Raw genomic sequence first — 26,250 nt, 5'->3', positions numbered from 1 at the left:
CAGCGTTGCCCTTTCGTCTGCGCCATGTGCAGTGCCGCTTCCGAGTTCCCGTTAGAGATGGATCTCGTCATCAACTGCCTGGAGGTTCTTGCCAACTTGCACTTTTGCGATCTGTGTTTTACGGCGTAGGGCCACATTTCTAGAACCACCTTTTGCCAACCCGAGCAACGATGCTTCGTTATTAGATGTTCCTTCTTCACCATTCGCCTGTGTTTGTATCAGTATGCACTTTTTCGCCCCTTTCCATGTTGGGAAAATGTGACAGGGGTCGACCGACGCGCTCTCTTCTCGCTGTTCTTGATTCTCGGTCGATCCCTGGCCTGAAGAAATGGCTACTAATTCCCAACTTTTTATCTTCTAGTAATTCTCTTTGTTTCATAGCGCAGCGGCGCATCTGCATTGGAACCCTGCGCAACTTTTTAGACTCGCGCCATCATGGTGTCCGATGCGCCGAACTCATCATGGCATCCGGCCATGATGCCAAACTCGATCGCCGACCCCCCGAAGCGACCGGAAGAGGCCACTCCTCCGTCCGCGCAAGAGCCCACGGCTCCAGAGGACAACACAGTACAACCCGAGCCCGAGGTAGCCGGGGAAGAAGCCGGTGCTTGGTTCCAGGATGACGGCACCGGCGACGACTGGCTGGCAGACACGAACGATGCACCCGCGCCCGAGCCCGCGCCCGCGCCGAGTACCGCGACGCCGGGACACGAAGAGCCGGTCGAACCCGCCGAGGAAGCCCTTCAAAACGAGTCCAGTACCACCTCCAAGCACTTGAGCACAATGTCGTTTACACGGACTGCACATGAAGTGAATTGGAACGACGATGATGACGCCGAGTGGAGCCTCCCTCGAACTGACACCGACCCCTTCAAGTTCATCCCCGAGACGAACCGGACCAACTCCTTTCCAGCGGTATCTCCTTTGGAGAACGAGGCACACGGGGAACCGCACGAGCTTGACCACCCCATCTCTTTCAACCCGGCGGAAGACCTCATTCGCGAAATCGAAGAGGAGGAGAGCCGGGAGGACGGGACACTCCCTGGTGCCGCCGCCGGGTTATTGGGGGGTGATGTTGTTACGCAGAATACCCAAGATGATACTACCGCCCACCAGTACATTCCCGAGAGTTCCGATGCCGCCGCCAATGACGCTCTCGGCGCCCGCTTTGAGGAAGGTCTACCTCTCGTCTCATCAGCCGAGCAGGACGTAGCACAGGAAGGCCAGCGCGAGGCAGGGCGGGACCTGTTTGCAGAAGAAGCAGTCGGGGAAGAGGATGACTTTTTCAGCAATGTCCGCGCCGATGGGGCCACCCAACAAGACGACGATTTCCATCCGACCCCGGTGCAACGCAAGTCTACCATGGATGTCCTGAACTCCTTGGATCTGCCCTCTGCCGGTACCAGCTTCGTGCCCTTGGAAGAGACCGTCGAGGAGCCGGAACCCGAGGAGGAGAGCTCATCGAATCAGCCAAAGGCACAGGAGGGGGAGAACTTGGATGAGAAATGGAAAGATATGTTTGGCGATGACGACGCCGAGGAGGGCTTTCTCCCAGACGAGAGTACTGGGCCGAACGAACTGGATGCGTCGGCATTCCTTGGCAGCGACGACGAAGGTCTCCTCGAAGACTCGGAGACCGAACAGCCGGAGCAAGACCAACCCCTTGGATACGCACCCGCTTCGGGCGTTGGTGCGCAGGTGGCCAGCGGCCAGTATCCTCCTCACAACCAGACCCCTGCTGTAGCCACACCCACGAACCCTTACCTCCCCGCCGCTTCCCCCGTGGCTCCAGCACACCCATATCTCCCGGCGGCCCCAGTGTCAGCAGTTCAACCTCCTGTTGCGGCTCCTTATGCCACCACGTCCACTGCCCCTCCGGCGCCGGCGCCTGCGCAGTTCGGTTATGGTGCTCCGCCCCCGGCACAGGAGAAGAACAAGGCACAAAGCTTCGTGGACAAGGCCAAAGGCGGTTACACATCACCCTATGACCTCCCCATGGAAGTTGTCAAGCCAAAGAGACGCGCTGGCGCTCTGCCGCTTCAGAATAATACGTCAGGACCTAGCTCGCCCAGTACCATGCCGCCTCCACCTAGGAGTGCAAGCATGTACGCTCAGCCGCCGCCTTCCGCTGGTGCGCCGGCACCCGGTGTCGCACGCCCAACATCGAGCCACTCGGCGCAAGGACCCCCGAGCGGGCGCAAACCCTCCCATGAGAGCTTCTTCGAGGACCTTCCCATGACAACCAAGCCACGCCCCGCATCCCGCCAAAGCCACAAGGGTGTGCCGTCGCCGACGCAGCCGAGTTCCCATACTTTCCCGCCGCAGTCTGCTCCGCCCTCGGTGACCTCCCATCCGATGCCTCCACCTGGACCACCAGCCCCGAGTGGGTTTGAGCCTGCTATCCCGGACCTAGTTGCTCCAGCCCGTGTCAACCCTTATGCTTCTTTGAGTGCTGCCCCCAGCCTCGTGCCCGCCGCGCCTCCCGTCGCATCAACACGCTATTCTCCCGCACCCCCCGGCGCACCCCCCGGCGCACCTCTTACCAACGGCCCAGTCCCCGCCCCTGTTTCCAGTCGGTATTCACCCGCCCCACCAGGATCACGGCAACCGAGCAGCGGGTATGGCGCGACCCCCACGACTCCTGGGCCGGCGGTTTTACCACACCAACCCCGTACCTCCAGCCCCCTGGCCCACTTTGAAGTTACCCACGAGAGGTCAAGGGCTCATGCACCCGTTGGCCATGTTGAGGGTGGTAGCTTGGCGGAACGGCGGAGCAGCAGTTCCTTGCACGATCACCGGCTCCAGAGGGTACCGTCGCTGCCCTCTACTCGGGAGGTCGAGGAAGAAGAAGCTCCGATGCAGGTGCATGCGCAGGCATCTCCCAGTGGCCCGACGCCTCCCCAACCGATGTCGCCGCCCGTTCCAAGATATGCACCGCCTCCCCAGGGAGCAAGGCAGACCTCCCCACACGCGGCTCTTTCGGCACAGACGGTATTGTCCCCCCCAAAAAGGGTCATGTCTAGCCACAGCCCTTTGGCGCCGCCGTATGACTTTGCTCCACCCGCTCGTTCCCAGACCCAGTCCCCTGGAGCTCTGTATGGCAACCGCGTCACGAAGCCTGTTGAGCCAATTCCTCGCCCGTCCTCTGTTCACGATCCTACCTCCCCGAGAGAAGCGGCGTACCCTGCTGCGCCGGCACCCTTTGCCCCTGTCGCTTCCGCCACTACCTACGGGCGTCCCAGGGGTGCGTCTGTGAATCTCAACGTAATTCCTCCGACAGATGGCCGCGAACAGGACCCGCTTCAGCAGTGGCGAGGTGCCCCGATCATCTCGTGGGGTGTTGGCGGGACCTTGGTTACCATGTTCCCCAAGGAAGTGCCCCGCTACGGCATGAACCAGAGCATCCCCGCCGTGATCCGCAGTCCGGGTGAAGTCAAGATTCAAAACATCAAAGACATCATACCCTTTGAGGAACGTCTCGCAAAGTTCCCGGGGCCTCTGAAGGGCAAGTCGAAGAAGAAGGAGACGGTTGCTTGGCTGACAGCCGGCATCGAGAGCCTAGAACAGGGCTTACCTGCTAACTTCTCCCTTCATTCCCACTTCTCCCACGATGACAAACGTGCAGTCGAGCGAGTCTTGCTGTGGAAGATCCTTCGCGTCTTTGTCGAGCACGACGGCGTGCTGGAGGGAAATCCTGTTGTGGACAAGGCCGTCCGTGATCTCTTGTCCCCAGGACTCGAAGCCCCCGATAGCACAACACCGTACATGAATGGCGGTGACAAGTTTGGGCTTGCTGATTCGGCGCCAGCCGGGTTGCAATCTGACGGGGTCAGTTCCTCGACGGTCGAACAAATTCGCCGTCAGCTCCTGAGCGGGGACCACGAGAAGGCCATCTGGACTGCCGTGGACCAGCGCCTGTGGGGCCATGCTCTTCTTCTTTCCAATGCCCTCGCGCCAAATCTGTACAAACAGGTTGCGCAAGAGTTCATTAAGAAGGAAGTCAACTCCCCCGGCCACAACAACGAGTCGCTCGCTACTCTGTACGGGGTCCTTTCTGGGAACCACGAAGAGAGCGTGGACGAGCTTGTCCCGAGCCATGCCCGCGCGGGACTCCAGCTTTTAACCACACACGCGACATCCGGCCCTTCAAAGGATGCTATGGAAGGGCTCGATAAGTGGCGGGAGACACTCGGCCTCATTCTCAGCAACAGGAGCACCGATGACGGCCGCGCGATCAACTCGCTCGGTGTCCTGCTCTCCGGCTACGGGAGGGCAGAGGCTGCCCATGTCTGTTTCATGTTCGCGCGCGGCCACACCGTTTTTGGCGGGCTTGATGACCCGGCATCTCATTTTGTTCTCGTCGGGTCTGACCACAAGAAGCAGGCCGAGCAATTCGCCAAGGAGATTGAGCCTCTGTTGCTGAGCGAGGTCTACGAGTATGGACAAAGCCTGGCTGGAGGCTCCAGCGTGCCAGTAACAAACCCGCATCTGGCGGCCTACAAGCTGCAGCATGCCCTTGCTCTGGCCGAGTATGGGTTTCGGGACAAGGCCTTGCAGTATTGTGACGCGATCGCTACAGCGATTACCTCGCAGACTAAGAGGTCTCCGTATCACCATCCCATTTTGGAAAATGCTGTGGAGGATCTCATGATGCGCCTCAAGCAGGCTCCGAGGGAGGACTCCGGTTCCTGGATCCCGAAACCGACTATGAACAAGGTGACCGACACAGTGTGGAGCAAATTTAACAAGTTTGTCTCCGGCGACGATGACGGTTCCGGCCAGGGGCCTGCTGGAGAAGGCGAGCCCGGGCCGTTCTCGCGTGTCGCGGGCGGCACCCCAACAATCAGCCGGTCACCTTCGGCCAGCAACTTGGAGACATTTGGTGCTGCCGTCCCCAGCTATGGCATGCCGGTTGCCCAACCTAACGGCCCGGTACCGGCTTCCGCGCCGGCGACCAGAGCTGCGTCCCGCTACGCGCCAGGGGCGCCCCAAGCGGGAGGCTCTGGCAGCAGACCCTCCACCTCGGCGTACGCGCCGAGATCGTCGATGGAGCGGACGTCGAGCGAAATGAACAGAGGCTCATTCGAGGTGCCCAGGCGGTCCTTGGAGATGCAGGCCGGGCGCCGGGGCAGTTATAGCCCTGTCAGGAGTGGCTCGCCCGCCGGCATGTACACGCCGCAGAGTGCCGAATTCGGCTCGCCGCAACAATCGCCGTACCATCCGGTTTCTCACGCGCAACCGACGCAACCTCAGGCACCTACCAGCGCTCCTCAACCGGCCGGCTACCCCAGCCCCCCAGCCGACGGAGTTAGCCCTGGTCAAGAATTGGAAGGCTCTGGTCAATCCCCCGAAACTTCCGGCTACCAACCCCCGTCGTACGGATATGAGCCCCCGTCATTCACCCCATACGAAGCTCCCGTCGAGGAGAAGAATGGTACACCGGAGGAAACTCCCAACGGCGGCTCTTACGAGTCACCCTCGTACCAGCCATATGGCTACGAGCCGCCATCATACGAACCCGACACGCAGCCCTCGAACGAGGATGCCGGTTCCGGCGAGGAGTCGAAGCCCAGACCTAAGAAAAAGGGCATCATGTACGATGACGATGACGACTTCCCCACTCCACGGCCCGCCGAAAAGTCAAAGGCGGAGAAAGACCGGGAGAACGACGAAATGTTCCGCAAAGCTGCTGAAGAAGATGGTAAGCACAACACCCCATCCATCCACAATCTCACCGACATACTAACACTCCCACCCAGCTCAACGCGCCGAAGCAGCCAAGCAAGGCAAAAAGGGCTGGGGCTTCACCTCCTGGTTCGGCGGCGGCGGCGCCAAGAAGGAAGCGGCCGCGCCCGACTCCAAGGGCGGCGCCAACCCCAACAAGCCCATCCGCGCCAAGCTCGGCGAGGCCAACTCCTTCTACTACGACCCGGAGCTCAAGCGCTGGGTCAACAAGAACGCCGGGCCCGAAGACACCGCCAAAAAGGCCACCCCCCCACCCCCCAGAGCCGGCGGCGCCCCGCGCTCCGTCAGCGCCAGCCCAGCCTCCCCGCCCTTCTCCCCCGGCGCCGGCGCCGGCCGCGCCAGCGCCCCACCGCCCATGGGCGGCCCGCCACGCTCCGCCAGCCGCGGCCCGCCACCACCAACCTCCGCCTCCGACACGGCCCTGCCGTCACCCGGCGCAGCCGCAGGCGGTGGTGCGGGCGGCGGCGCGCTCGGCCCGCCCCCCGGTCCCGTCGCCATGCTGCGCTCCGTGTCCAACACCAGCACCGCCAGCGCGCCGCCGCTGGGGCAGGGCCAGGGTGGTGGCCCGCCGGCGTCGCGGCCGTCGACCAGCTTGAGTAATTCGAGTAGTATCGATGACTTGCTGGGCGCGGCGGGGCCGAGGAAGCCCGGGGCGGCGAGGAAGGCGAGGAAGGGGGCGAGGTATGTGGATGTTATGGGGAAGTGAGGAGATGATTATGGAGGGGTTGTATAGATTATGATATATGTGTAATTACTTGATGTTGTCTGCCTGCTCTGGCTGCCGCCCTGTTTGCTGAGGCTGCTGAGGCGGTCTTGGAAAGGGGTGCTTGTGGTTTGGGCTGGGTGTTTTCTTTTCTTTCCATAAGTCTCTTTTTCGTTTTTGGGTTGATTCTGGGGAACTCCTGTATATTTTTAACGGACCTATGGCTTTAATGAGATGAGGCAACACGATTAGACGTTGTGGCTTTTATGGAAATAGAGATTGAGTGCTGAGAGGTTTGCGATGGGATTGTGGCCGGGTGCCATCCCGTGTCTGCTCCCTGAATAGGGGTTGCCACAACGGCCAAGTCCATGGTACAGACATACAACAACAGCAGATGGTGGATTTATCCCTGGAATCAATTGATGTGCTGCAAAGACTGAAAGTGGTATTTCTTTCAAAATCCGAGCAAATAGCTGCCATTTTTAATTCAATCCCTCCTCCACATGGCCTTCTACGCCTCTCTAAATGCCGCCCCCCCATAGCAAACCCAACACCGGAACGCCAAACCGAGACAGCAACAGCAAACCCCCCAACAACCCCTAAGCACTATAACTCGAGACATAATACGTCACCACATCCTCCGCCCCAGCATCATCCACATGCGGCACGTACACATACAAGATCAGCGCGTGATCATCCGCAAAACACGCAATCACGCGACCCTCGAGACGGCCCACGCTCAGCACGCGGCTCCAGTCCTTGCCGTCGACGCGCACCGTCGCCCACGTGTCCGGGCCGGCCTCGCGGAACCGCGTCGACGGGTGCTCGGCCAGCGGCATCGCCAGCTGCGCCGGGTCCAGCTCCGGGTTCTCCAGCCCCTTCCACACCGACGTGATGTCGAGCGTCTCGGTCGCCAGCCGCAGGCGCAGCGCGCCGTGCATGTTGGCCGAGAGGGTCAGTTTGGGGTTTTGGTTGCCGCTGCTGCTGCCGCCGGTTCGGCCGCCGGTGGAGGAGGAGGAGGTGGAGGAGGCGGTGAGGGCGAGCTTGGTGAAGCGGTCCGAGATGGCTTTGAGCTGTAGGAGGGGTGGCAGCTGGATGTGCACGTCGGGCTCGCGCACCTTGGGCTGCATGATGGTCTCGACCGTGTCGGGGTGCAGGACGCGGACGGGTATGTCCTGGGTGATGATCTTCTCGCGCTCGCGCTTCATGGTCAGCTCCAGTGACTCCTGCGCGAACAGGTCCGGGTCGCCGAACGGGTCCGCGTCGTGCCGTCCTGCTCCTCCCGCTGCTGCTGCTGCTGTGCTCGGGAAGCCGCCGCCACCGCCGCCGCCGCCGCGGGTGTCTTGGGCGCCGTCTTTGGTCATGGTGTGGATTGTCATGGACAGCATTGGGACGCCATCCCGCTTGGTGAGGCGCAGGCTGGCATAGCTGCTGCCGACGGCGGACTTGAGGGCGCGTTGGAGAGGGCCGAGGGGCAGTTCGAGGTTGATGGTGTTGTTGGCTTCGGCGGATTGGATGTTGTAGTTGTCAAAGATCAGGTCGACCGACAGGGAACTAACATGATCAGGTTTGGTCTCGATGGTGAAAAATGCGAGACGGAGGGGAATGAATATACATACGCCCATACTTGGGAGCCCGTATCAGGAATCACAGTGAAGCGGACCGTTTCATCGTCAAGGCGCATCCACGCGATCTTCTCGAGCGAGTTCAACGCTGCAGTGAGCTCTGGATAACGGAAGACGTCAGTCAAAGGTCGGTTAAAAATACAATGTGTAGCCTACTTGAAAAGGTCCTCACATTCCGGAGATCGGTCTTGAATCGCATCTTGCCAATCGAGAAAGTTTACCATGTTAGGGAGATGCTACACTGTCGGTGCTGTTGACCGCGTCGCGTAAAGTGCAACCCCACCAACTAAACGCAATGTCACGGAAAGCCGAAAGTTACACGTCGATTACGATAAATACCAGAGGTACAGACCTGTATAAATTACCCTTGTATTGAAATGGCATTGTAAGAATCAATGCTTCCCATGCGGGGAACCCTTGCAAGGCTCCCTCCCCGCCCCAGCGCCATACCTTACCCGTAACCCCACTCTACCTTCCCGCCGTTGTGCCGTTCCAGCCCCTCCACTGATCTGCGACCCGTCGTCGTTCAGGTGAGGATCCGATGCTGTTCCAAACGCCATCGCTGATAGAAAATTTCCAAGAAAAAAGGAAAGAGATGTAAAAAATCATGCTCCACCATGGTTAGCTACATGTAGATCGGAAAGCAGGCCAGAGTCCAAAATCCATTTTCGAACTAGGTACTCAAACCTCGCGAGGAGCCTGGGCCCTCCACCACGTCTCCCAGCCGACATCCCTGGATTGGACATCCATCCATGGGCCTTCCCAGGTTCCAGTGTTGGCCGGGGTTCTCCTTCTGTTGCGCGCCTCCTGGCGAGACAAACGGTGGTCTTGGCCGGTAGTGTCCTCCTGGTTCGTCGTGTGGTCGTCGTGGGCCTCCTTCCCTTTGCGGGAGAAGGGCAGCAGAATACGCAACCAGCGGAACGGCATCCCCAACTTTTGCAGGCGACCCGGCCGCTTTTCTTCCACCTTGTTCTTTTCCTCATCCGGCATCAAACAGTACTCGCACGGCGCCGTCATCAATTCCTCCCCGCTGCACTTCGGCGGGCGTAGCTTCCCGGTCTCATCCGCGACGAGGTCCGGGTGTGTGCCACTGGGATTTAGTAGAAATGGCAGCACCGGGTGGCCGCAGGCGTCGTGGTACGCTACGTGGCGGCAGATGGGACACAGCGGCTGCTCGTCGGCCGTGATGGCGAGGTAGCGTTTTATGCAGTGGCTACCGAAGCGATGCCCGCATGGTAACATGCTGAAGCCCTCCTTGACGCCCTCCGCAGTGCGGGTACCGATGGTTTCCTGGCAAATGAGACATGTCGCGTCTTCAACCTGAACAGCGGACGGCTTCTTCTCTGGTGAAGTCAAATGTCTCTTGAAGTCGGCCTTGCCGCGCACTGTTCTCCCCATGGCAAGGGCAACCGAGAATACAAGGGTGACGAGGTGCTTTGCGGCGATGGCGGATAAAATGGGAACGCGGAGAAGGTAGGCGAAGAGTGATAGGATGGGCCGTGGGCTTAACCAGTCGCTGAGGTCAGGCATGGGGCTTGTAGGTGTCGGAAGATGACCGAGCTCACAAAGCGATGGTGTGAAGATACCTATGGTGAGATTAAGGGCGGCAGTAGATGAGAGGTATGTCGCGGGTACCTAAAGAGGAGGTCCAAATCGGGAACGATGGGTTGGAAGAAAAGCGTGGGCAAGGAAAAGAGAAAACGAGAGGAGAATGGAGGAGGGAAGTTGAGAATGCGAGGAGGTTGGAGAAAGCTTTGGGGTCTCGGTCCTCCAACAAATGCCTCCGAGTGGTGCGTCACACGGAGGGGAGGGAGGCAGCCTTGTTTGTTCTGCACATGCAGGTGCGCTGTCCAGGTTGGCTGCAGCCGGACCGCTTCCAGGCCTCCCAACGCCCGCATTGCCTATGTATGTACGAACGAACTAACGGTACTAGTAGCCAACACGGGCTGTTCTCTTGTGACATTGCTCCTGGGAACAAGAACAAAGAACAGCCTACTCAGTTTCAGTCTCAGGTTTCAGTCTCAAATGAGATATTCAAGCAATATTAAGGATCCCGTTTACGGTCAAGCAAATACCTCATTTTCCACATGGTGCCCAAGGATACTAGACCTACAAGTGAAGCCATTTGAGTTCCAAGTCGTTCTGGGGGGAGTTCCCCCATCTGCAGCTGGTGGGGGGAAATGCACACATGCAACTCTGACAGCAGGGGACTGTGGGCCCGGCACTTGGCAACTGAGGTCGTGGCAGTCCCCCATGGATGTTGTCATCGAATACGGGCTCTGTACGAATACACAGGAGTTACCTTAGGTGGGACATTCACATGATCCCATGACCCCCCACAGGTGAAGGTTCAACAATGAACACGGTGCGTACTCCTAAGTCTTCAAACAATATGTTGGCGGCGGAAAGAAATAAGTAACCTACCTGAGTCATAGAAAAGCGACCCGGGATAATGGTGTTAGTTATTTCCATAGGTTGAAGGAGGGTGCGTGCCGACATGGGAAATCTCCAGGGGTGTACCGTGTAATACACTGTAACAATATCCATCCATTACAACAACGGGCGTGAGCCGACCCCCACTGTCAGCCATGGGTCGCATTGCCCCAAACTTCCCGGCCAAGCGAGCAAACTTCCAAACCAGCTCAACGCTCCCCAACACCATTGAATCCCCAAACGACGCCATGGACTCCTCTACCGAAAGCCGGTCTACGGCTCTTATTCGCAAACGGGTAGACACTGAGTTGATGCCACCACCCCCGCCGGCGAAACGCATCAAGCGACCGAAACGCGTGCTCGACGAAGACACCTACACCGACGCCCTCTCGCACATCATCGCCCGCGACTTCTTTCCCGGTCTCCTCGAAAGCGAAACACAACAAGAGTATCTCGACGCGTTAGAGTCTAGAGATGAAGATTGGATTAACAGCGCCAGCCGCCGGCTCCGACAAGTCATGACTCCCGGTCGACGACGAAGGCTTGCCACGCCACTCCGCCAGGCAACGGCAGCAGGAGGCCACACCCCGCTCAACTTCGTCGGCGACACACCCGCGTCGGTGGTTTCCACAACTACCACCGCCACGTCAGCCCAGAAGCAACCCGCGATAGACACCAGCGTCTCTCTCGCCATGTTCCAATCGAAATACACCTCCGAAGACAACGAATCCTTCTACAAACTCCTCGACAGGCAGAACCAAAAACGCGTCGAGAAATACGCCTGGCTTTGGACGGGGAACAAACTCCCATCCAAACAACAGCTCAAGCAAAAAGAAGTCGAAGCCAAACTCCTCGCCGAACGCGGCGGCGGCGCCCTCCGAGACGACGGCTTCGCCCGCGACAGACTGGCCATCCTCGACAAAGACGCCGCGGACCGGCCGGCCGCGCCGGATCATTGGAACAAAGCGAGGCCGGACAACGAGCTGATGTTTATACCGGACGGCGTGGACGACGGCCGGCTGCAGACCGTGGCGGAGCGGGCGCAGGCCGAGAGCAGGGCGGCACCGAAGCGCATCGTGTACGAGAACACGCGGGTGCCGCAGCCCGCGGCGGCGAGGGAGGCGTCCGGGGAGGGCGAGCGTTCGTCGAGGGCCGGCTCGCCTTCGCTGTCGGAGATTCGCAACGCGATCGCGGGCAACAGGAGGGCGTGCGATGCCGAGACGAGCGTTACGGGTGGCGCCGGGGAGACGCCGCGGGTGAATGGGTATGCGTTCGTGGATGACGAGGAGCCGGAGCCGGAGCCGGCGCGGCGCGGGAGGGAGAAGGCGCCGGTAATCGATCTTGGTCCGGGGGACGCCACGCCGAATCCGTTCCAGTTTCAGGAGCAGAGGAAGCGGGAGGCGCTGCATCACCGGATGGTGGACAAGATCTCACAGTCGAAGCGGACGTCGGCGAGGCTGGGGTTTACGGGGAACGTGCAGCGCACGCCGGTGCCGAAATTTCCGAGCAGCCCGAGGGTGTCGGCCGGGGATCTCACGCCGGCGGCGCAGAGGTTATGGGGGAGGATTGGCGGGTCCGAGAGAAGGGGCGCCGAGTCACCGTTTAGCGATTCCATCAAGTCCACGCCCAAGGCAACACCGGTGGGGAAGATGTCTGGGTTGAGGAACTTGACGAAGTAGAAGACGAGGCCCACAAGGGCGAAGAAAGAAAGAGAGCGTTGGTTATTGATACCCGGAGTTGATAGATAGCACTTTGAATAACATGCATGGATGAGTTCTAACACCCTTTATCGACCCTTACCATGATTCCATCTTCTCTCACCGGGTACGTGTGCCAGAAAGCGGGTGAAGGATCCGCTCAACCTCACTCTGAACCCCCACCACTGTCAGCCCTATCGCGTCCCGTCAGTTCGGGTCACTCTCAGCGCTAGCAGGGGCCCCTGCCACCGTCTTTCACAGGGGCACCTGCCCCCAAAAATTTGCGGCTCCTCCGCTCCGGTCAGCACCGAACAGCGCATGCATCCGGGCAACGCCGGGCCAACCCGGATCTTCACTTTCCACGAAATATCAAAACTCATATCACATTCACCACGAGATGGAGCCACAACAACCGAGCTAGCACGCCTGCTCAATTGTATACATACTAATCCCCTTTTTCATTTTTCTTTTCATCTGCACAACAAAAAGAAAAAAGAGCAAGGCAAAAGAGTGAGGAAAGGAAGGTTCAGCATGCGCCTCGCCGACCTGCTCGTCGACCTCGCCGCCGTCGCGAGCGCGTCGCGCGCTGTAGCCAGCAAGCATGTCGCGCTGCGGGCGAGGCAGGTCGAGCGGTACAGTCGGGAGTCCAGTGTGGTTGGGAGTGTGCTGAGGGGGCAGAAGCAGCAGCAGCAACAGCAGCAGCAGCCGGAGGAGCGGGAGCAACCGCGGGAGCAGCAACCACAGGAGCAACCGCAGGATCAGGGGCAGGGACAGCCAGCGCAGGAGACACGGCAACAGACACGAACACGAAATGCACAGCCGGAGGAGCACGAAGCGCGGCCACAGAGGGGAGCCGAGGAGGGAGTAGGGGGTGCTCAAGGGGCGAGGGGCCAGGAGGGGAAACCCGGGTTGACGGTCGATGAGACGCCTATTGCGACGCCGGTCGAGGGGCCGGGAGCGGGAGCGAGAGGAACAGAGCCAGCACAGCCGGCGGGCGCGGCGGGATCCGAGTTCAAGCCCGCTCCGTGGGCCGATGGCGGGATCGCGGCGCTGAAGCAAGGGTTTGTCCCTCCGAGGCGGTCTCCCCAATCATTGAGGAAGCCGGTTATGGGCATCCCCGGGGTGGACTTGAGTCTTTTCCGGACGAAAGGAGGGTCACATGTTTTGGATGCGTTGAAAGAGATGGAGGAGAAAGAGGGAGGAAACGAGCGGTTAGCTACCTCGGAAGGCGAACGGAGGGAACCAGCCAGGGAGGACTCAACTAGGGATGCCGAGGTATTAAAAGCTAACGAAAGGGAGGCGGAGACAGCAGTTATGCCTGAAACCCCGAAGTTGCATCCGGCCTCGTTAGTGCCCGAGGAAGGTGGAGAGAAAGTTCCGACAATCGAAGAGGTCTTGGAGGAGGAGAGTGGAAAGACCCCTGCGGCACAACCCGAGCCCGAAACCCAGGCCCCTTTAAAGAGTGGAAGAGAGGTGACAGAAGCGGAGGGTACCGAAACCCCTATACAGCAGACCAAACGCGAGGAATCCGCCGTTCCCAGCCCGGAGGCTATTGAAGGAAAGCCATTGTCACAAGAAGATGCGAGCATAGTGGCCGAGTTGACAAATCCAACACCCATCGCATCCGCAACCCCCAGCTACCAACTTCGAGAGTCCGCCGTCCCATCCTCGCGAATCGGCCGGCTCTGGAATTACGGCGGCCTCGCAGCCGGCATGTTCGCGGGCGCGATCGGGGAAGGCCTCAGCCGGGCGGTAGGCGGCGGCGGTTCAGGCTCGATGATGCTCAGCGCGGCCAACATGGAGCGGCTCGTGGCCAAGCTCTCGCGGATGCGCGGCGCTGCTCTCAAGCTCGGCCAGATGATGAGCTTCCAGGACGCCAAGATGCTCCCGGCCCCTCTCCAGGAGGTCCTGCAGCGCGTCCAGGACCGCGCCGACTACATGCCGGGCTGGCAGCGAGACCGCGTCCTGACGGCCAACCTCGGCGAGAACTGGCGCGACCTCTTCGACGAGTTCGAGGACAAGCCCATCGCCGCCGCCTCCATCGGCCAAGTCCACCGCGCCACCCTCAAATCCAACGGCACCCGCGTCGCCGTCAAGATCCAGTTCCCCGGCGTCGCCGACTCCATCAACTCAGACCTCGACAACCTCGCCGTCCTCCTCGCCGCCACCAAGCTCCTCCCCAAAGGCCTCTACCTCAACAAGACCATCGACAACGCCCGCACCGAGCTCGGATGGGAATGCGACTACACGCGCGAAGCCGAGTGCGCAGAGCGCTACCGGGAGCTCCTCACGACAGCCACGGCAACCTCGGCCTCGGAGGAAGCCGTCTTCTCGGTGCCGCGCGTCTACCGCGAGGCCAGCGGCAAGCAGGTGCTCACGATGGAGTTCATGGACGGCACGGCGGTGACGCGGATCGGGTCCTTCACGCAGGCGCAGCGCGACCGCATCGGCACGCAGCTGCTCCGCCTCTGCCTGCGCGAGATCACCGAGTTCCGCTTCATGCAGACGGACCCCAACTGGACCAACTTCCTGTACAACGCCGCGACCGACCGCCTGGAGCTGCTCGACTTTGGCGCGTCGCGCGAGTTCCCGGCGCGCTTCATCGCCCAGTACGTGGCGCTGCTGGAGGCGGCGTCGCGCGCGGACCGCGACGGCGTGCGCGAGCTGAGCGAGCGTCTGGGGTACCTGACGGGCCACGAGAGCAAGGCGATGCTGGATGCTCATGTCACCAGCGTCGTCACCCTCGCCGAGCCCTTCCTGCGCTCCGCCCCGGAGCTGTACGACTTCCGCGACCAGACTATTACGGAGCGCGTCAAGGCCCAGATCCCCGTCATGGTCCACGAGCGCCTGGCGCCCCCGCCCGAGGAGACGTATAGTCTGCATCGGAAGCTTAGTGGTGCGTTTTTGTTGTGTGCGAGGTTGGGGAGCAGGGTGAGGTGTAGGGAGTTATTTGAGGAGGCGCTGGCGAAGTCGGGGTTCACGAGGGAGTAATTATATAAAGGTTGCTGCTTATTGGAGGGGTTGGATGTATGATATTGTACCTAACCTCCTGTAGACTTTGTTGTACACTAGATCAAACCGCTTAGAACGCCAGGCAAAGACGCTGGGGTTGTAACAAAAATACCAAGACAGCCTCTTTTCAACTACCGGTCCTCCGCGCCCCTCCTCGTCATGGGCAACAGCTTCTTCTCCTTACCCGCAACCTTCTTCCTCCGCCGCTCAATCGCCTTATCCACCTGCTTCTTCTTCATGCCCTGGAACTGATCGACCAGCACCCGCTTCTTCTGCTCCGACTTCTTCAGGTAGAAGGGCGTCTTGCCCTGCTTGACCAGCTCCTTCTCCTTCTTCCTGTGCTCCTCGATGACGGTCCTCTCCCTATCCTTGCGGTCCTGCGTCTTCTTGCGGCTCTCCATCGACAGCAGCGCCTTCTGCAGCCGCTCCTTCTGCGCCGCGTCCTTGGTCTTCTTGATGGTCGCCCGCAGCTCCTGCATCTCCGACTCGCGGTAGTCGTCCAGGAAGGCGTACGCCTTGCGCGCCTTGATCTCGTCGATCGTGCTGCCGCTGCCTGCCGCTGCCGCGGTCGATGCCCCCGGGCCGAGCGGCGTGAAGCGCGGGTCGCGTGCCTGTAGCTTCTTGGTTTCGGCGGCGCCCGCGAGGAAGTCCCGCTTGCGCGAGACGGGCTTCTTGCTGGTCAGTTCGACGGGGGCGTGTTTGCTGGAGCGCTTATCTAGCTTTTTCGTAGAGCTTAGTTTGGTCGGGTGGCCGTAGCCCTCGTCTTCCTTATCCTTCACTTCGTCGTTGGCTTGTTTAGATTTGGAGGAAGACCGCATGGCAGCTTGCGCTTTGGCCAGGGCACCGAAGGAGAGCTGTGAGGCGTCTATTTGCGGGCCCTCATCATCGTCTTCCTCATCCTCCTCTTCGGAGCCAGATGCCGCATCTGAGTTGTCCTAAGCTGCTGTTAGAAATGTTGATTTTTGCACTAGGTTCGTCAAACTCACCTCATTGCTGCCGCCCTCCAACCCATCCTCACTTCCCTCCCCCCCCTCCTCGTCCTCATCCTCATCGCCCGAACCAAATGACCCGGCATCTTCTTCACTCGGTCCCTCGCTCACATCCTCCTCCATGTCTGATTCCGGCTCTGGCTCATATCTGGGCCTGACTCTCCTCTGGAGTAGACCGCTGGGTGGCATTTTGCGCTTAACTGACGACATCGTTAAAGATGGAGATTATGTGTTACGAAATTGGCGATGATGTTTTCAACGTCGGCGATTGTTTTGTGGTGATGGCAAACCACTGGATTTCACTTGCAACGTTGATTCTGAAAAATCCTGGTAGCAGGTTTTGCATTAACAGAGACACTGCCTACATGCAGCTGTCAAGTGTTAGTGTCCTGCTGCCCCACTTCTAAACCACTCACCAAGACGCTGAATAGCAGCAGATTCTCAAACTTCATTTTCCTGTGACGGTTATACAGTCAAAGTTTATGCCATTCGTACATTGTGCTTGTAGATCAGAGGAGCGAAACACATGTTCAACTCATAACTTGCTTCATTCATTGAGGCGGGAGCGGTATCATCACGCAACACTCTTAACGGTACGTAGATTGGCTTTTGACCACGACGCCCCTATAACCCCCTTCGTTACAAATCCGTACCCTCCCTACTATCAAGATGGTTCCGCCCAGTTGACTACATCCATCACCTGTCCCGCCGTGGGATGCGAATACCCTATCCTCAGACGCAACCGCAGAGGCTGCAACACACAATGTTAGCATATAAATCCACATGACACCAGATATCAAACTTACCCCCTTGCATCCGGCGACCCTCATCATCTGCGTTGCCTCCGCCCCGGTTCCAATATCGGTCGACGAGATGCTCAGAAGCTGCAGTTTCTGCGACTTTGGCACGGCCGCCTGGAGCCCCACGTTCGACAACGCTCCGGCAGGCGACGAGTTGCGGAATCGGGCGGAGGCCTGGATGGTGCCCTCGGCGTTTCTTTGTGTCTGTATTGTCACGTTAAGACCGTTGTTATCGTAACAGGGGTGGCTGACTGCGGCAGCGGGGGCGGCGGCGGGAGCGGCTTGGTGAGGTGGCGAGGCTGTTGTGGAAAAGAGATCGGCGCTGGGAGGGGGATTGGCGGCCGCGCTCTGGGCAGGGGATGGTGTAGAGACGGGCCCTTGGGAGAAGAGGTCCATGATGGAGGCGACGTTGGACTGGCCAGGGGGAGGGGAGGCGGTGGCGGGTGGAGGTGACGTGCTTCCGCCGAGGATGTCTGCGAGCAAGTCCGCATTCCCGCTGCCGTTGGCCGGGGCGGGTACGGGGCCGCTGCTGTCGCCCATGAGGTCGAAAAGAAGGTCTTCCTCCTTTGGCTTGATGGCCTTGGACTTCCGGTTCGCCGCCTTGGTCGTCTTTTTGGCTGCCTCCCCCAACACCCGCGATTCCTCCTTGATCTGGGGGGGTGGCATCTTCTCCAAGACGCCTCTGCGGATTTGGTCGTGGGAGAAGAGGTTGCCGAATTCGACAGCGCGTTGCTGGACCTCGACGTCCAAACTCGTTTGTTGGTTCTGGAGAATGCGGCGCACCCTCTCGATCTGCGCTGCATCCGACAACCTTGTTGTCAGCTTGACGAGCGCTGTGCTGAGGTACTCGGTGGTGACCTGGGTGGCATAGTTGCTGTTGAGAATGGTCGAGAACAAATCGACGACCTCGTGCTCCTTTACTTCCTGCACTAGCTCCTCTTCCTCATACTGACCGCCCCTGAGCAGGGCCTCGCCGTACTCGCCGATGCACCACGCGCCAGACTGTGTCAAACTTTCCTGCGTGATGTCTTTCTTGAGATTTGCATACAACTTCTGCACCGCGTATGTTTGTAGTTCGGGGGTTGTAGCAATGAGCCGAACAAAGGACGACATGATGGGCTCCTTGACATAGTTACCTGCCAGCGTCACGACGCGTAGCATGGTATCAAAGTGCCACCGCTTGTTCGGGGCATACCGGTCAGCGGCAATGCCGATCTGGCTGGTCATGGTCGGCTTGAATTCGTTATCGGCCACCTCCAAGAATGCTAGCAGCTCGCGGATCAACACACGAACGTTGCCCTCGTTGATTAGCGTGAAGCTGAGGTCCAAAGCCCTCCTTCTGATGCTGATATCCGGGTCCCTCAGACACTCCAAAATCGTATTTCGGTGCCTTTGCACCGCGTTCGTGTCAATCGCCACCACCTTGACGAGCGTGTTCAGGGCAACATAGCGAATGTTGTTGTCTTTGTTGGTGAGGAACTTGCCCAGGATGTTGACACCCAGAACGCGTAGGCCCGAGTCCGCCTCGATATCCAGAATGGTCCGCACTGCTTCGTAGAGAATTGAGTTGCCAACATTCTTGGAGGAATCCGTGTTGGTCGCGACCTGCGCCAAGATATCATTGATCTGTTCCGTAACCTGGGCATCGCCGAGGGCGAGGACTCGAAGTAGGCGCAGCAGCTTGACCTGCAGGAAGGGGTCTGTGATGCCGGTGACGTCGTGTTCCGGCGCGTAGCCCGAAGACGCCAGCCCCTTCAGCGTTCTAACGAGCACCGGTACAAATTGCCTGAACTTGTCGATGATCCCCTCGTCTCCGCCCTCGTCCTCGTCGGCTTCACAGAGACTGGTGACCAGAGTGAGGCCGCATAGCATTACGCCGTGATTTCGGTCTGATAATAGCTGTGTCGCTTTCTCGATGAAGTGCTCTTGCAAGTCTGGGACTTTCTTGCATATCCGCATGGCGCAGAGAGCGGCTTTCCGTCGAATATAAGGGTTCGCCGTGGATACCAGGTTCTCAATCTCGGAAAACAGGTCTCGCGACATCTCAACAGAGGCGATGTTGCCTAGGGTGCAGAGCGCGAGACCGACGACATATTGGTTCGAGTGAGACAGGTCACTAGCGGCCCCGAGTTAGCAAGCTGTTCCATGCCCACGTTATGGTGTCCTCCACGGTTCGCACTTTTTGAGAGAATTGGTGACCAGAGTAAGAACTTCTTGGTTCTCGTCGAGCAGCAAGCTTGTCGCGAGATGTCCTAACCGCTTGTCGGCGAAGCGGGGTGAGGCGAGGAGCTTCAGACACTCAATCTGGCCGAAATGGGTCCGCTCGCCGAGAGTGAAGAGGTACAGTAGCTTGGCCACATTGTTTCTCCTGCGCAGTGCCTTGTATCAGCACCTCCTCCGGGCATATATCCAGGGGCTCCTTGGGCTGGTCTGCAAGTACCTGACGCTGTGGTCTGCGCTCTCTTCCCTAAAACTCGCTCGAATGGCTGCGCTTTCCTTCTGAATAACGGCTCTCTCGTCGGCAATGGTCTTCGCTGCGCGGACGTTGCGAATGAACTGTTTGACTGTGGGGTAGTTGTAGCGGGGAGGTTAGCTGCCGAGTCGCTGTAACCATTTCCATTTCCACCAAGTGAGGCAATCGCAGATTATCGCAGGGCGCGGCCAGACTCACGGGAGCTCATGGTGAAATGCGTCGGGCCCTCTCTGGGGCGTAGTGGTGAATTATGTCCAAATTCGAGGCGGGGGGGCGTCGAGGGAGGAGCTGCTGGGAAAATTAATCAACCGTTGATCTCCGTCCGCATCACGGACCCTGAATCTGTCGCTACGATGTGGCACGGTGGTTGCGTTGCTCCTGGGCGGGCAGCTGAGACCGCCTGGCGTTCGGCAGCACTAAGGCCTGAGGCAGCAACACCTCATGGCAACCCTAACCCCTGGAGCATGCCTCCGTGCTCCCTTCACTCCCCTCACTTTCAAATCCAGCAAGCTCTCGACCAAGTTTCGATTCCATGAGAGAAGCTCCGGAATCTGGGGCAATATTGTTTTGTTCATGCCCTTTCATATTTTCCGTGGATTATTATATCAACTTCCGAATTTCTACTTGCCGTGTCTCTATCCCATAGCGATAACGTGAGTAGGGATAGGGAAAGAAACCTCGCAATCCAAGGCATGTACGAATATGCTGGTTGGGCTGATGTTTCGAAGCCGCTGTGGTCCGCTTCAGGTTCAACGGGTGACAGTGTGCGGGCATCTCTGCTACAACGGCTCAGCCCTGCACAAGTTACAACACATCGATACCCTGCAGCCAAGCGCCCTGTAGGGCTGCATGAGAGTCAAGGTGAGAGAGGCGCAAGCGGGAGGTTAAAGTACGGGAACCAAACGTGGAAGTTATCTGTGTTGTGCAGGTACCGCTAGTTCGAGCACTGCCACGATCCACCTGCATGAGAGGTCGACACTCCAGCTTCCATATGGTTGGGCCGGCAGATCAGGTCGAAAATGACGTCCTGTAACGTGAATGGCTAGTTAGCAGCTGGGTTGCTCGAAGCAAATCAACAAAATACTCCGCTATGAAATAGAAAAGTGTGATTCAGCGGCCATGGTGGAGGCGGCGCTGTGTTGGGAGAATTGGAAAACCGGTGTCAGATGGAATGAGTGGTCATCCAGCCGGTTCCCTCCGAATTTGATTCTCATTATCATCCAGGCTAAAGGCGCTGGAGAGCAATACAACTTTGCAGCAACTACTTCATCAAGCACCCATATGCCCAATGTCGGGCCCACGACAAGCGGGAAATCCTTCATCTTGAAAATATCAACCCGCTTGCAAAAGGATGCTAAAAGCTACCGAGGTTCAATCCAGAACGAAGCAGAAAGTTAAACCCGAAGGAGACCCGTATTGACGGAGATGGAGCGTTGTTCTGCTGGGTTTGGTGAAACGGTTACTTCTGCATCATGAGCTGCACAAACTCGTTGTCTAACATGCCGTTAGTAAGTGTGGATAGGTTTGGTTGCAGAAAGGGGACCCACAGTCGATACGCCCGTCGCCGTCCTGGTCGGCCTCGCGGATCATTTCGTCGACCTCATCGTCAGTGAGCTTCTCACCGATCGAGGTCATGACGTGGCGCAGCTCGGCCGCTGAGATGAAGCCGTTGTTGTCGCGGTCGAAGACCTGCGCCGCAGTGGTTAGGGAAGTCCCAGGATTCGAATACCGGACCAACACACCTTAAACGCCTCACGGATCTCTTCCTCCGAGTCGGTGTCCTTCATCTTCCTCGCCATCATTGTGAGGAACTCTAGTGCCTGTCAGCAATTGGTCGTGACTCCGGTACTAGGATAGATGATGGCCCATACCGGGGAAGTCAATGGTGCCATTGTTGTCGGCGTCCACCTCGTTGATCATATCCTGCAGCTCAGACTCCGAAGGGTTTTGGCCGAGCGAGCGCATGACGGTGCCTAGCTCCTTGGTTGTGATTTGTCCTATACGCCTTTAGCATCCCTCCAATCTCTGGCTTGCTGTGCATCGCGCGTTGAGGGATAGCTATTTTCTAGATAGAGCCTTGCCTTGCGACGAGCGAGATCGGGTTTGGAAAGGGCGGGCACACTAACCATCGCCGTCCTTGTCCTATCGAGGGGTCAGCACAGGCATGACGGCAGGATAACAAAACAAAAAAGGATAGGATGGGCTTACAAAAAGGGAGAAAGCCTCCTTAAACTCAGAGACCTGCTCTTCGGTAAGAGAGTCCGCCTATCGTCGACGAGATGGTCAGCTCCTCATGTCCTGACCGATGCAGCCCGACTGCCCCTCGCTCGCGGGGCTGGCTCCGATGAATCGCAAGCTTGACATGACTGACCATATTGATGGGATGCTGGGTATCGGATTTGGGTAAACGAAAGAAGTCGATCGCGGTCCGGCTGCGGATCTTCGCAGAAGGGCAGATGTAAATGGGTTGGGCAGCGGTGTTGCTGAACTGGGTTGGAGTGTTTAAATGACGAGACGCGGGCAACCTGGAGATTTCAAGAAGGAGATGCGGGGCACACACTCCTCCCAAAAGAGGGCCCTGGGGGAGACGGCTTGCAGGGTCTCCCACAAGCTGGTCCTGTCAGCTCTCAGCTTGCGTTGCTGCCTCCCCCTTGGAAACCTACCAGGTCGGCTCCCGGCCAAAGTGCCAAGGTATTCAATTGGGCCCACATCTGAAACGCGTATGCACTGCAGCTGTCCACAGCTGTCCATCGCTTCGCAGCTCGGCGGCCAAGTCCTCCTGCAATTGGCAATGTTGTCTGCTTCGTCATTGTCCACCACCAGCCGTGCCGAAAGCAACCTGAGCGCTCGTAGCATCTGGAGCTACCGAAACCTCCAGCGCATTGTGGTACCGACTTACGATGTGATGCCGCCCCGTCCCGGCCTTCGGCAGCAAAAACATAGCGCTCGATCTTCCCTGCCTTAGCTCCTGAGGCTGACTGAGGGGATCGCTACCCCTTCCGGCGTCCGCCATGTGGCGAGACCGCACAAACCTGTATGAGCTCCTATCTCGGGCTTTTCTTCCTTGTCGTGTAGCTGATTTGAGACCTAGCTATATCTCGTACCGGCAGTCCTACGCCCACCACCCGACCCAGCGCAACCGGTATGGACCATCCACCACGGGCGACCGCTTCGGCGCGAGCGGCGCAAGCACTGGCGTCCTGTTCTCAGCGGACGATGATCGGCGGGGTCTTTTATCCTCAGACGCCTACGATGTGGACGATGGTGATGCCGTAATCGAGATGGACCTGCTCCCCCCTCGCTGGGCCGACGTGTCAGACGAGGTGACGGAGTTGCTAGCCGATATTGCGAGCAAGAGCCAGAAGTTGGAGCGCCTACACCAAAAACACGTCCTACCGGGGTTCAATGACGAAGAGACCAAGAAGGCCGAGGAGGGCGAGATTGAGCGGTTGACACAGGACATCACACGCGGGTTCCACGGGTGCGGCCGATGCATACAGCGCATTGAACGAATGGTACGCGAGGGCAAGTCGAACGGTCAGATGAGTCGCGCGGACGAGACTATGGCGAAGAACATCAAGGTCAACCTTGCAGCGAGGGTCCAAGAGGCGAGCGCCGGGTTTCGCAAGAAGCAGAGCACGTATCTCAAGAGTAGGCCGGCACGTATAAACGACCATGCACGGACAAGACGCTAACATCTCTGCAGAACTTAGGGATATGGCCGGACTGGCTAGTCCAACCGAGCGTTCTTCCACTCCTCTCGCTGGGGGTAACTACACCGACCCCTCAATCCTTGAATCCGACGCGGACAGGAACTATTCGCAGTCAATGCTCCAAACAACCACCCACCAGAAACTCCTCCATTCCAACGATGCCGTCATATCACAGCGCGAGAAGGAAATCGAACAAATTGCACAAGGAATCATCGAGTTGGCCGACCTTTTCCGCGAAATGCAGACCATGGTCATTGACCAAGGAACCATGTTGGACCGAATCGATTACAACGTGGAGTCTATGGCGACCCACGTCAAAGAGGCTGCGAAGGAGCTCAAAACAGCGGAGGGGTACCAAAAGAAGACGACGAAGCGGAAGATCATTTTCCTTCTGCTACTCATCATTGCCGCCATGATAATATTGCTGGTCATCAAACCGAAGAAACACAGTGCGGCCAACGACGAGAGGTAACACACCTGGAAACAAAGGGATCAGATAGCTGTTCCATGCGGCGGCGATGATGGATTTGGGTGCATGTATGAAAGATGGTGTAATACTTAGACAGGGAATGGCGTGGCTAGAGGGGCCTTTGCAGGCGGCGGGCAGCGAGCGCTATGTTTCAATTTCTCAATGTACGATACCTACTTCCTCTTGACGGACGAACGGTATTCAGTATGCCGCAGTTTCGCGATGCTCTTGTGAAAAAATTGCATTTATCCTTCTTGGAAATGTTCTCGAAATACCTATAAAGACGGACATTGGAGATGTGATATTGCCCGGCTTGCCAGGGTTGAAGCTCGAAAACGACTTGGCATCAGACCACAAAAGACTCGCTGCGTCAACCCTGAGCATTGACCAATCCGACTTGGGCCAAGCAGCCCACCCTGTGAATGCACTGACGGCCCCAGCTCGGGCCAGAGCTCGCCTCGCAAGCAACACTCCATCACCACCACCTCGGTCCTCCCGCGAACACCATCAAACCGCACCGACCGCATTCCAACTCCCCACTCATTCAAAATGGCGTAAGCAGCGACCCTCCGAGCCCCAGCACCTTGCGACACCGGAAAGCGGGGGGACAATTGCAGCCCGCAATTGGGCCCGTCCGTCAATTGGGGGGGGGGGGCATTTGCCGCACACATCGATCGTACGATCTCGAGACGACACGCTAACGGGTTTCTCCTCTCCCGAATAGGCCCATGGACTACCGGAACAAGGTGCCCGAGCACCAGAAGGCGTACCAGAAGGCGTACAAGGCGCACACACGCATCTGGAGGATCGTGAGTTTTCCCGCAATTCGAAGGGCCGCGGTTGGGGGGGGTAGAGGACGGGATGCGATGGGATGCGATGGGATGATGGGATGGGACGGGCCAGCGATGTTCGGGGGAAGGGAATAGTGAGGGATAGGAGCACCTTGCTGACGGATTGGTTTCCGACACACAGAACCCTCGCAGCGGGATGATGTTGACTCCCTTCACCATCGTCTTGTGGGGAACCACCGCCGGTATGATTTACTACACAACCCGACCAATCCGCCCAGGGGATGCTAATACTTTCCAGCGACCATGTACGCCATGGGACGCAGGATCTTTGGCCACAACACCTGGTTCAGCGACTAAGCTCGAGCCGTTGGTTCGGACAGTTAAGGGGGGGTTGAGTTCAGGCTTGTATAGTTATGCAGAGCAAGGGCCGGGAAATAGAAGCGGCAACGGCGCCGGCGTGGAAGCATTCACTACAAACCTGAAGAAATCGAGGTCCGCCCGACCGTGTTTTCTATGTGCAGTGACTGAGGGACCGGATGTTCCGTACAAATCATGGTGTTTCCGCCCCTCTCTGACGCCTGCACTACCAAGTACCCCACCCCCTGCCTTCATACCTATCGAGAGGCTACCGTCTAGAAGTACATTAAACGCAGTTTCCGGTAATTGTCATTGTCATGGTTGTGGTGGCGAGAGCTCGGTTTGTGACCGACCCCCACTACCCTTCTGTCCCCAGCACTCTGTGCCCAGCGTTTTTAATATCCACCGGCCCCCGGGGCTTTCTCGTCCTTCCGGAGGCTCATAAGCAGCTCGCGGAACCGCTCCTTGCCCGACCCAGCGGCACCACCCTTTGCGCCCTTCCCGCTGACATCAACCAGCTTCGAGATGCGCTCCCAGCTCGTGCCGCCGGAGGTGGTGTCTTCGCGGCTGGCCAGGAATTGCTCGGCGTCCTTGCGGGTTTGCGTAATCGTCTTTTCTTTCTTGTTGTTGTAGTTCTCGTAGAAGTCGTCGATGTTCTGCTGGGCTTCTCGGACGGTCTCCTCGCGCTGCTGGGCGAACTGCTCGGCCCGCTTTGCAATCTGCGCGTCCCGCTTCTCACGCCACTCCTTGATGACCTCGGGCTCTTCCTCCTCCTCTGCGTACGGCTGGTAGCCCGAGTTGTAGCTGACGGAGGGGCCGCCTGTGATGGTACCGCCCGGTGCGACGCCCTGTAGTCCGTTATGATTAGAATCCTGCCGCTTTCGAACTGTTGATGCTATCCCATACCTCGTTGGTGCTACTAAGGTCGGGGAACTGGCTCTCGAACGCAGCGTTGTTTCCGGGGGAGCTGACGCCGCCGCCGCCCCCTAACAAATCGTCGTCACCCTCATCGAAGTCGGCGTCCTCGACTGTCGCAAACTGAGTGGCATCCTCGCCTAGAACCGCCTTCTCTCGCTCCAGAAAGTTGGACGCAGACGGAACATCTGTGGTGTCCTTAACCTCGGTCTGGGCTGCGCGCAAGGTTAGAGAGCCTGCCGCTAAATCGCAAGGTATTGCCAAACTTACCACCAGAGTCGAAGTCATCCAGCGAGGGAAATCGGTCAGCCATATTGACGGTCGAATCCCGGTTGTATTTTGAAGCGTATTGTCGACTATGAGGGCTCGAGGGTTGGCTGTGCTGTTGAGGTGTTGATTTAAGAAATCAGGAAGGTGCCTTTGAACGCGCCAGGTTGCTGGGCTGCATTGGCCCCTGGCCGCTGAGGCGCTGGAGGGCGCAGACAGGGGTGTGTTATCGCAATATCGCCACCGGTATATCGGGGCATC

General features: G+C 58.5%; 9 protein-coding genes across 9 annotated transcripts; 4 read left to right on the top strand and 5 right to left on the bottom strand.

The window, feature by feature from the left end:
• Nucleotides 1-61: 61 nt before the first annotated feature.
• On the top strand, nucleotides 62-6,749 carry B0H64DRAFT_116583 (COPII coat assembly protein SEC16). The gene is made up of 3 exons (XM_062797873.1): nucleotides 62-221; nucleotides 362-5,701; nucleotides 5,760-6,749. Exons 2-3 carry the CDS (start codon nucleotides 436-438, stop codon nucleotides 6,449-6,451), a joined length of 5,958 nt encoding a protein of 1,985 aa, XP_062660560.1. The 5' UTR covers nucleotides 62-221; nucleotides 362-435; the 3' UTR covers nucleotides 6,452-6,749.
• A 298-nt stretch (nucleotides 6,750-7,047) lies between these two features.
• Nucleotides 7,048-9,603, bottom strand: B0H64DRAFT_321137 (Hus1-like protein-domain-containing protein; the record flags this gene model as incomplete). The annotated part of the gene is made up of 3 exons (XM_062800495.1): nucleotides 7,048-8,002; nucleotides 8,068-8,171; nucleotides 8,818-9,603. The coding sequence occupies 3 exons, from the start codon at nucleotides 9,601-9,603 to the stop codon at nucleotides 7,048-7,050; spliced, it is 1,845 nt and encodes a 614-aa protein (XP_062660559.1).
• A 1,151-nt stretch (nucleotides 9,604-10,754) lies between these two features.
• On the top strand, nucleotides 10,755-15,194 carry B0H64DRAFT_416266 (nuclear protein Es2-domain-containing protein; the record flags this gene model as incomplete). The annotated part of the gene is made up of 3 exons (XM_062805153.1): nucleotides 10,755-12,106; nucleotides 12,344-12,419; nucleotides 12,702-15,194. 3 exons carry the CDS (start codon nucleotides 10,755-10,757, stop codon nucleotides 15,192-15,194), a joined length of 3,921 nt encoding a protein of 1,306 aa, XP_062660558.1.
• Nucleotides 15,195-15,270: 76 nt separating this feature from the next.
• B0H64DRAFT_116567 (uncharacterized protein) lies at nucleotides 15,271-16,523 on the bottom strand. Its single transcript, XM_062797872.1, has 2 exons — nucleotides 16,202-16,523; nucleotides 15,271-16,150 (listed from the first exon to the last, which is right to left on the bottom strand). Exons 1-2 carry the CDS (start codon nucleotides 16,412-16,414, stop codon nucleotides 15,347-15,349), a joined length of 1,017 nt encoding a protein of 338 aa, XP_062660557.1. The 5' UTR covers nucleotides 16,415-16,523; the 3' UTR covers nucleotides 15,271-15,346.
• A 210-nt stretch (nucleotides 16,524-16,733) lies between these two features.
• B0H64DRAFT_391079 (adaptin N terminal region-domain-containing protein) lies at nucleotides 16,734-19,830 on the bottom strand. The gene is made up of 5 exons (XM_062803454.1): nucleotides 19,676-19,830; nucleotides 19,445-19,568; nucleotides 19,184-19,372; nucleotides 17,011-19,120; nucleotides 16,734-16,955 (listed from the first exon to the last, which is right to left on the bottom strand). The coding sequence occupies exons 1-5, from the start codon at nucleotides 19,683-19,685 to the stop codon at nucleotides 16,869-16,871; spliced, it is 2,520 nt and encodes an 839-aa protein (XP_062660556.1). The 5' UTR covers nucleotides 19,686-19,830; the 3' UTR covers nucleotides 16,734-16,868.
• Nucleotides 19,831-20,905: 1,075 nt separating this feature from the next.
• Nucleotides 20,906-22,123, bottom strand: B0H64DRAFT_116484 (calmodulin). The gene is made up of 7 exons (XM_062797871.1): nucleotides 21,849-22,123; nucleotides 21,686-21,742; nucleotides 21,604-21,619; nucleotides 21,349-21,474; nucleotides 21,220-21,290; nucleotides 21,025-21,166; nucleotides 20,906-20,971 (listed from the first exon to the last, which is right to left on the bottom strand). The coding sequence occupies exons 1-7, from the start codon at nucleotides 21,849-21,851 to the stop codon at nucleotides 20,937-20,939; spliced, it is 450 nt and encodes a 149-aa protein (XP_062660555.1). The 5' UTR covers nucleotides 21,852-22,123; the 3' UTR covers nucleotides 20,906-20,936.
• A 51-nt stretch (nucleotides 22,124-22,174) lies between these two features.
• B0H64DRAFT_338695 (t-SNARE) lies at nucleotides 22,175-24,075 on the top strand. The gene is made up of 3 exons (XM_062801185.1): nucleotides 22,175-22,511; nucleotides 22,569-23,128; nucleotides 23,184-24,075. The coding sequence occupies exons 1-3, from the start codon at nucleotides 22,489-22,491 to the stop codon at nucleotides 23,660-23,662; spliced, it is 1,062 nt and encodes a 353-aa protein (XP_062660554.1). The 5' UTR covers nucleotides 22,175-22,488; the 3' UTR covers nucleotides 23,663-24,075.
• On the top strand, nucleotides 24,076-24,973 carry B0H64DRAFT_391068 (uncharacterized protein). The gene is made up of 4 exons (XM_062803453.1): nucleotides 24,076-24,213; nucleotides 24,384-24,468; nucleotides 24,632-24,692; nucleotides 24,749-24,973. Exons 1-4 carry the CDS (start codon nucleotides 24,209-24,211, stop codon nucleotides 24,805-24,807), a joined length of 210 nt encoding a protein of 69 aa, XP_062660553.1. The 5' UTR covers nucleotides 24,076-24,208; the 3' UTR covers nucleotides 24,808-24,973.
• B0H64DRAFT_423352 (clathrin light chain) lies at nucleotides 24,974-26,174 on the bottom strand. Its single transcript, XM_062805605.1, has 3 exons — nucleotides 25,993-26,174; nucleotides 25,714-25,937; nucleotides 24,974-25,655 (listed from the first exon to the last, which is right to left on the bottom strand). The coding sequence occupies exons 1-3, from the start codon at nucleotides 26,033-26,035 to the stop codon at nucleotides 25,203-25,205; spliced, it is 720 nt and encodes a 239-aa protein (XP_062660552.1). The 5' UTR covers nucleotides 26,036-26,174; the 3' UTR covers nucleotides 24,974-25,202.
• Nucleotides 26,175-26,250: the final 76 nt, after the last annotated feature.

This window comes from Chaetomium fimeti (genome assembly GCF_033439085.1).
Source record: "Chaetomium fimeti strain CBS 168.71 chromosome Unknown B0H64scaffold_3, whole genome shotgun sequence".
In the NCBI taxonomy this organism is placed as follows: Eukaryota; Fungi; Ascomycota; class Sordariomycetes; order Sordariales; family Chaetomiaceae; genus Chaetomium; species Chaetomium fimeti.
Note: the sequence above shows the minus strand (reverse complement) of the source record. Positions and strands in the feature narration are given on the sequence as shown.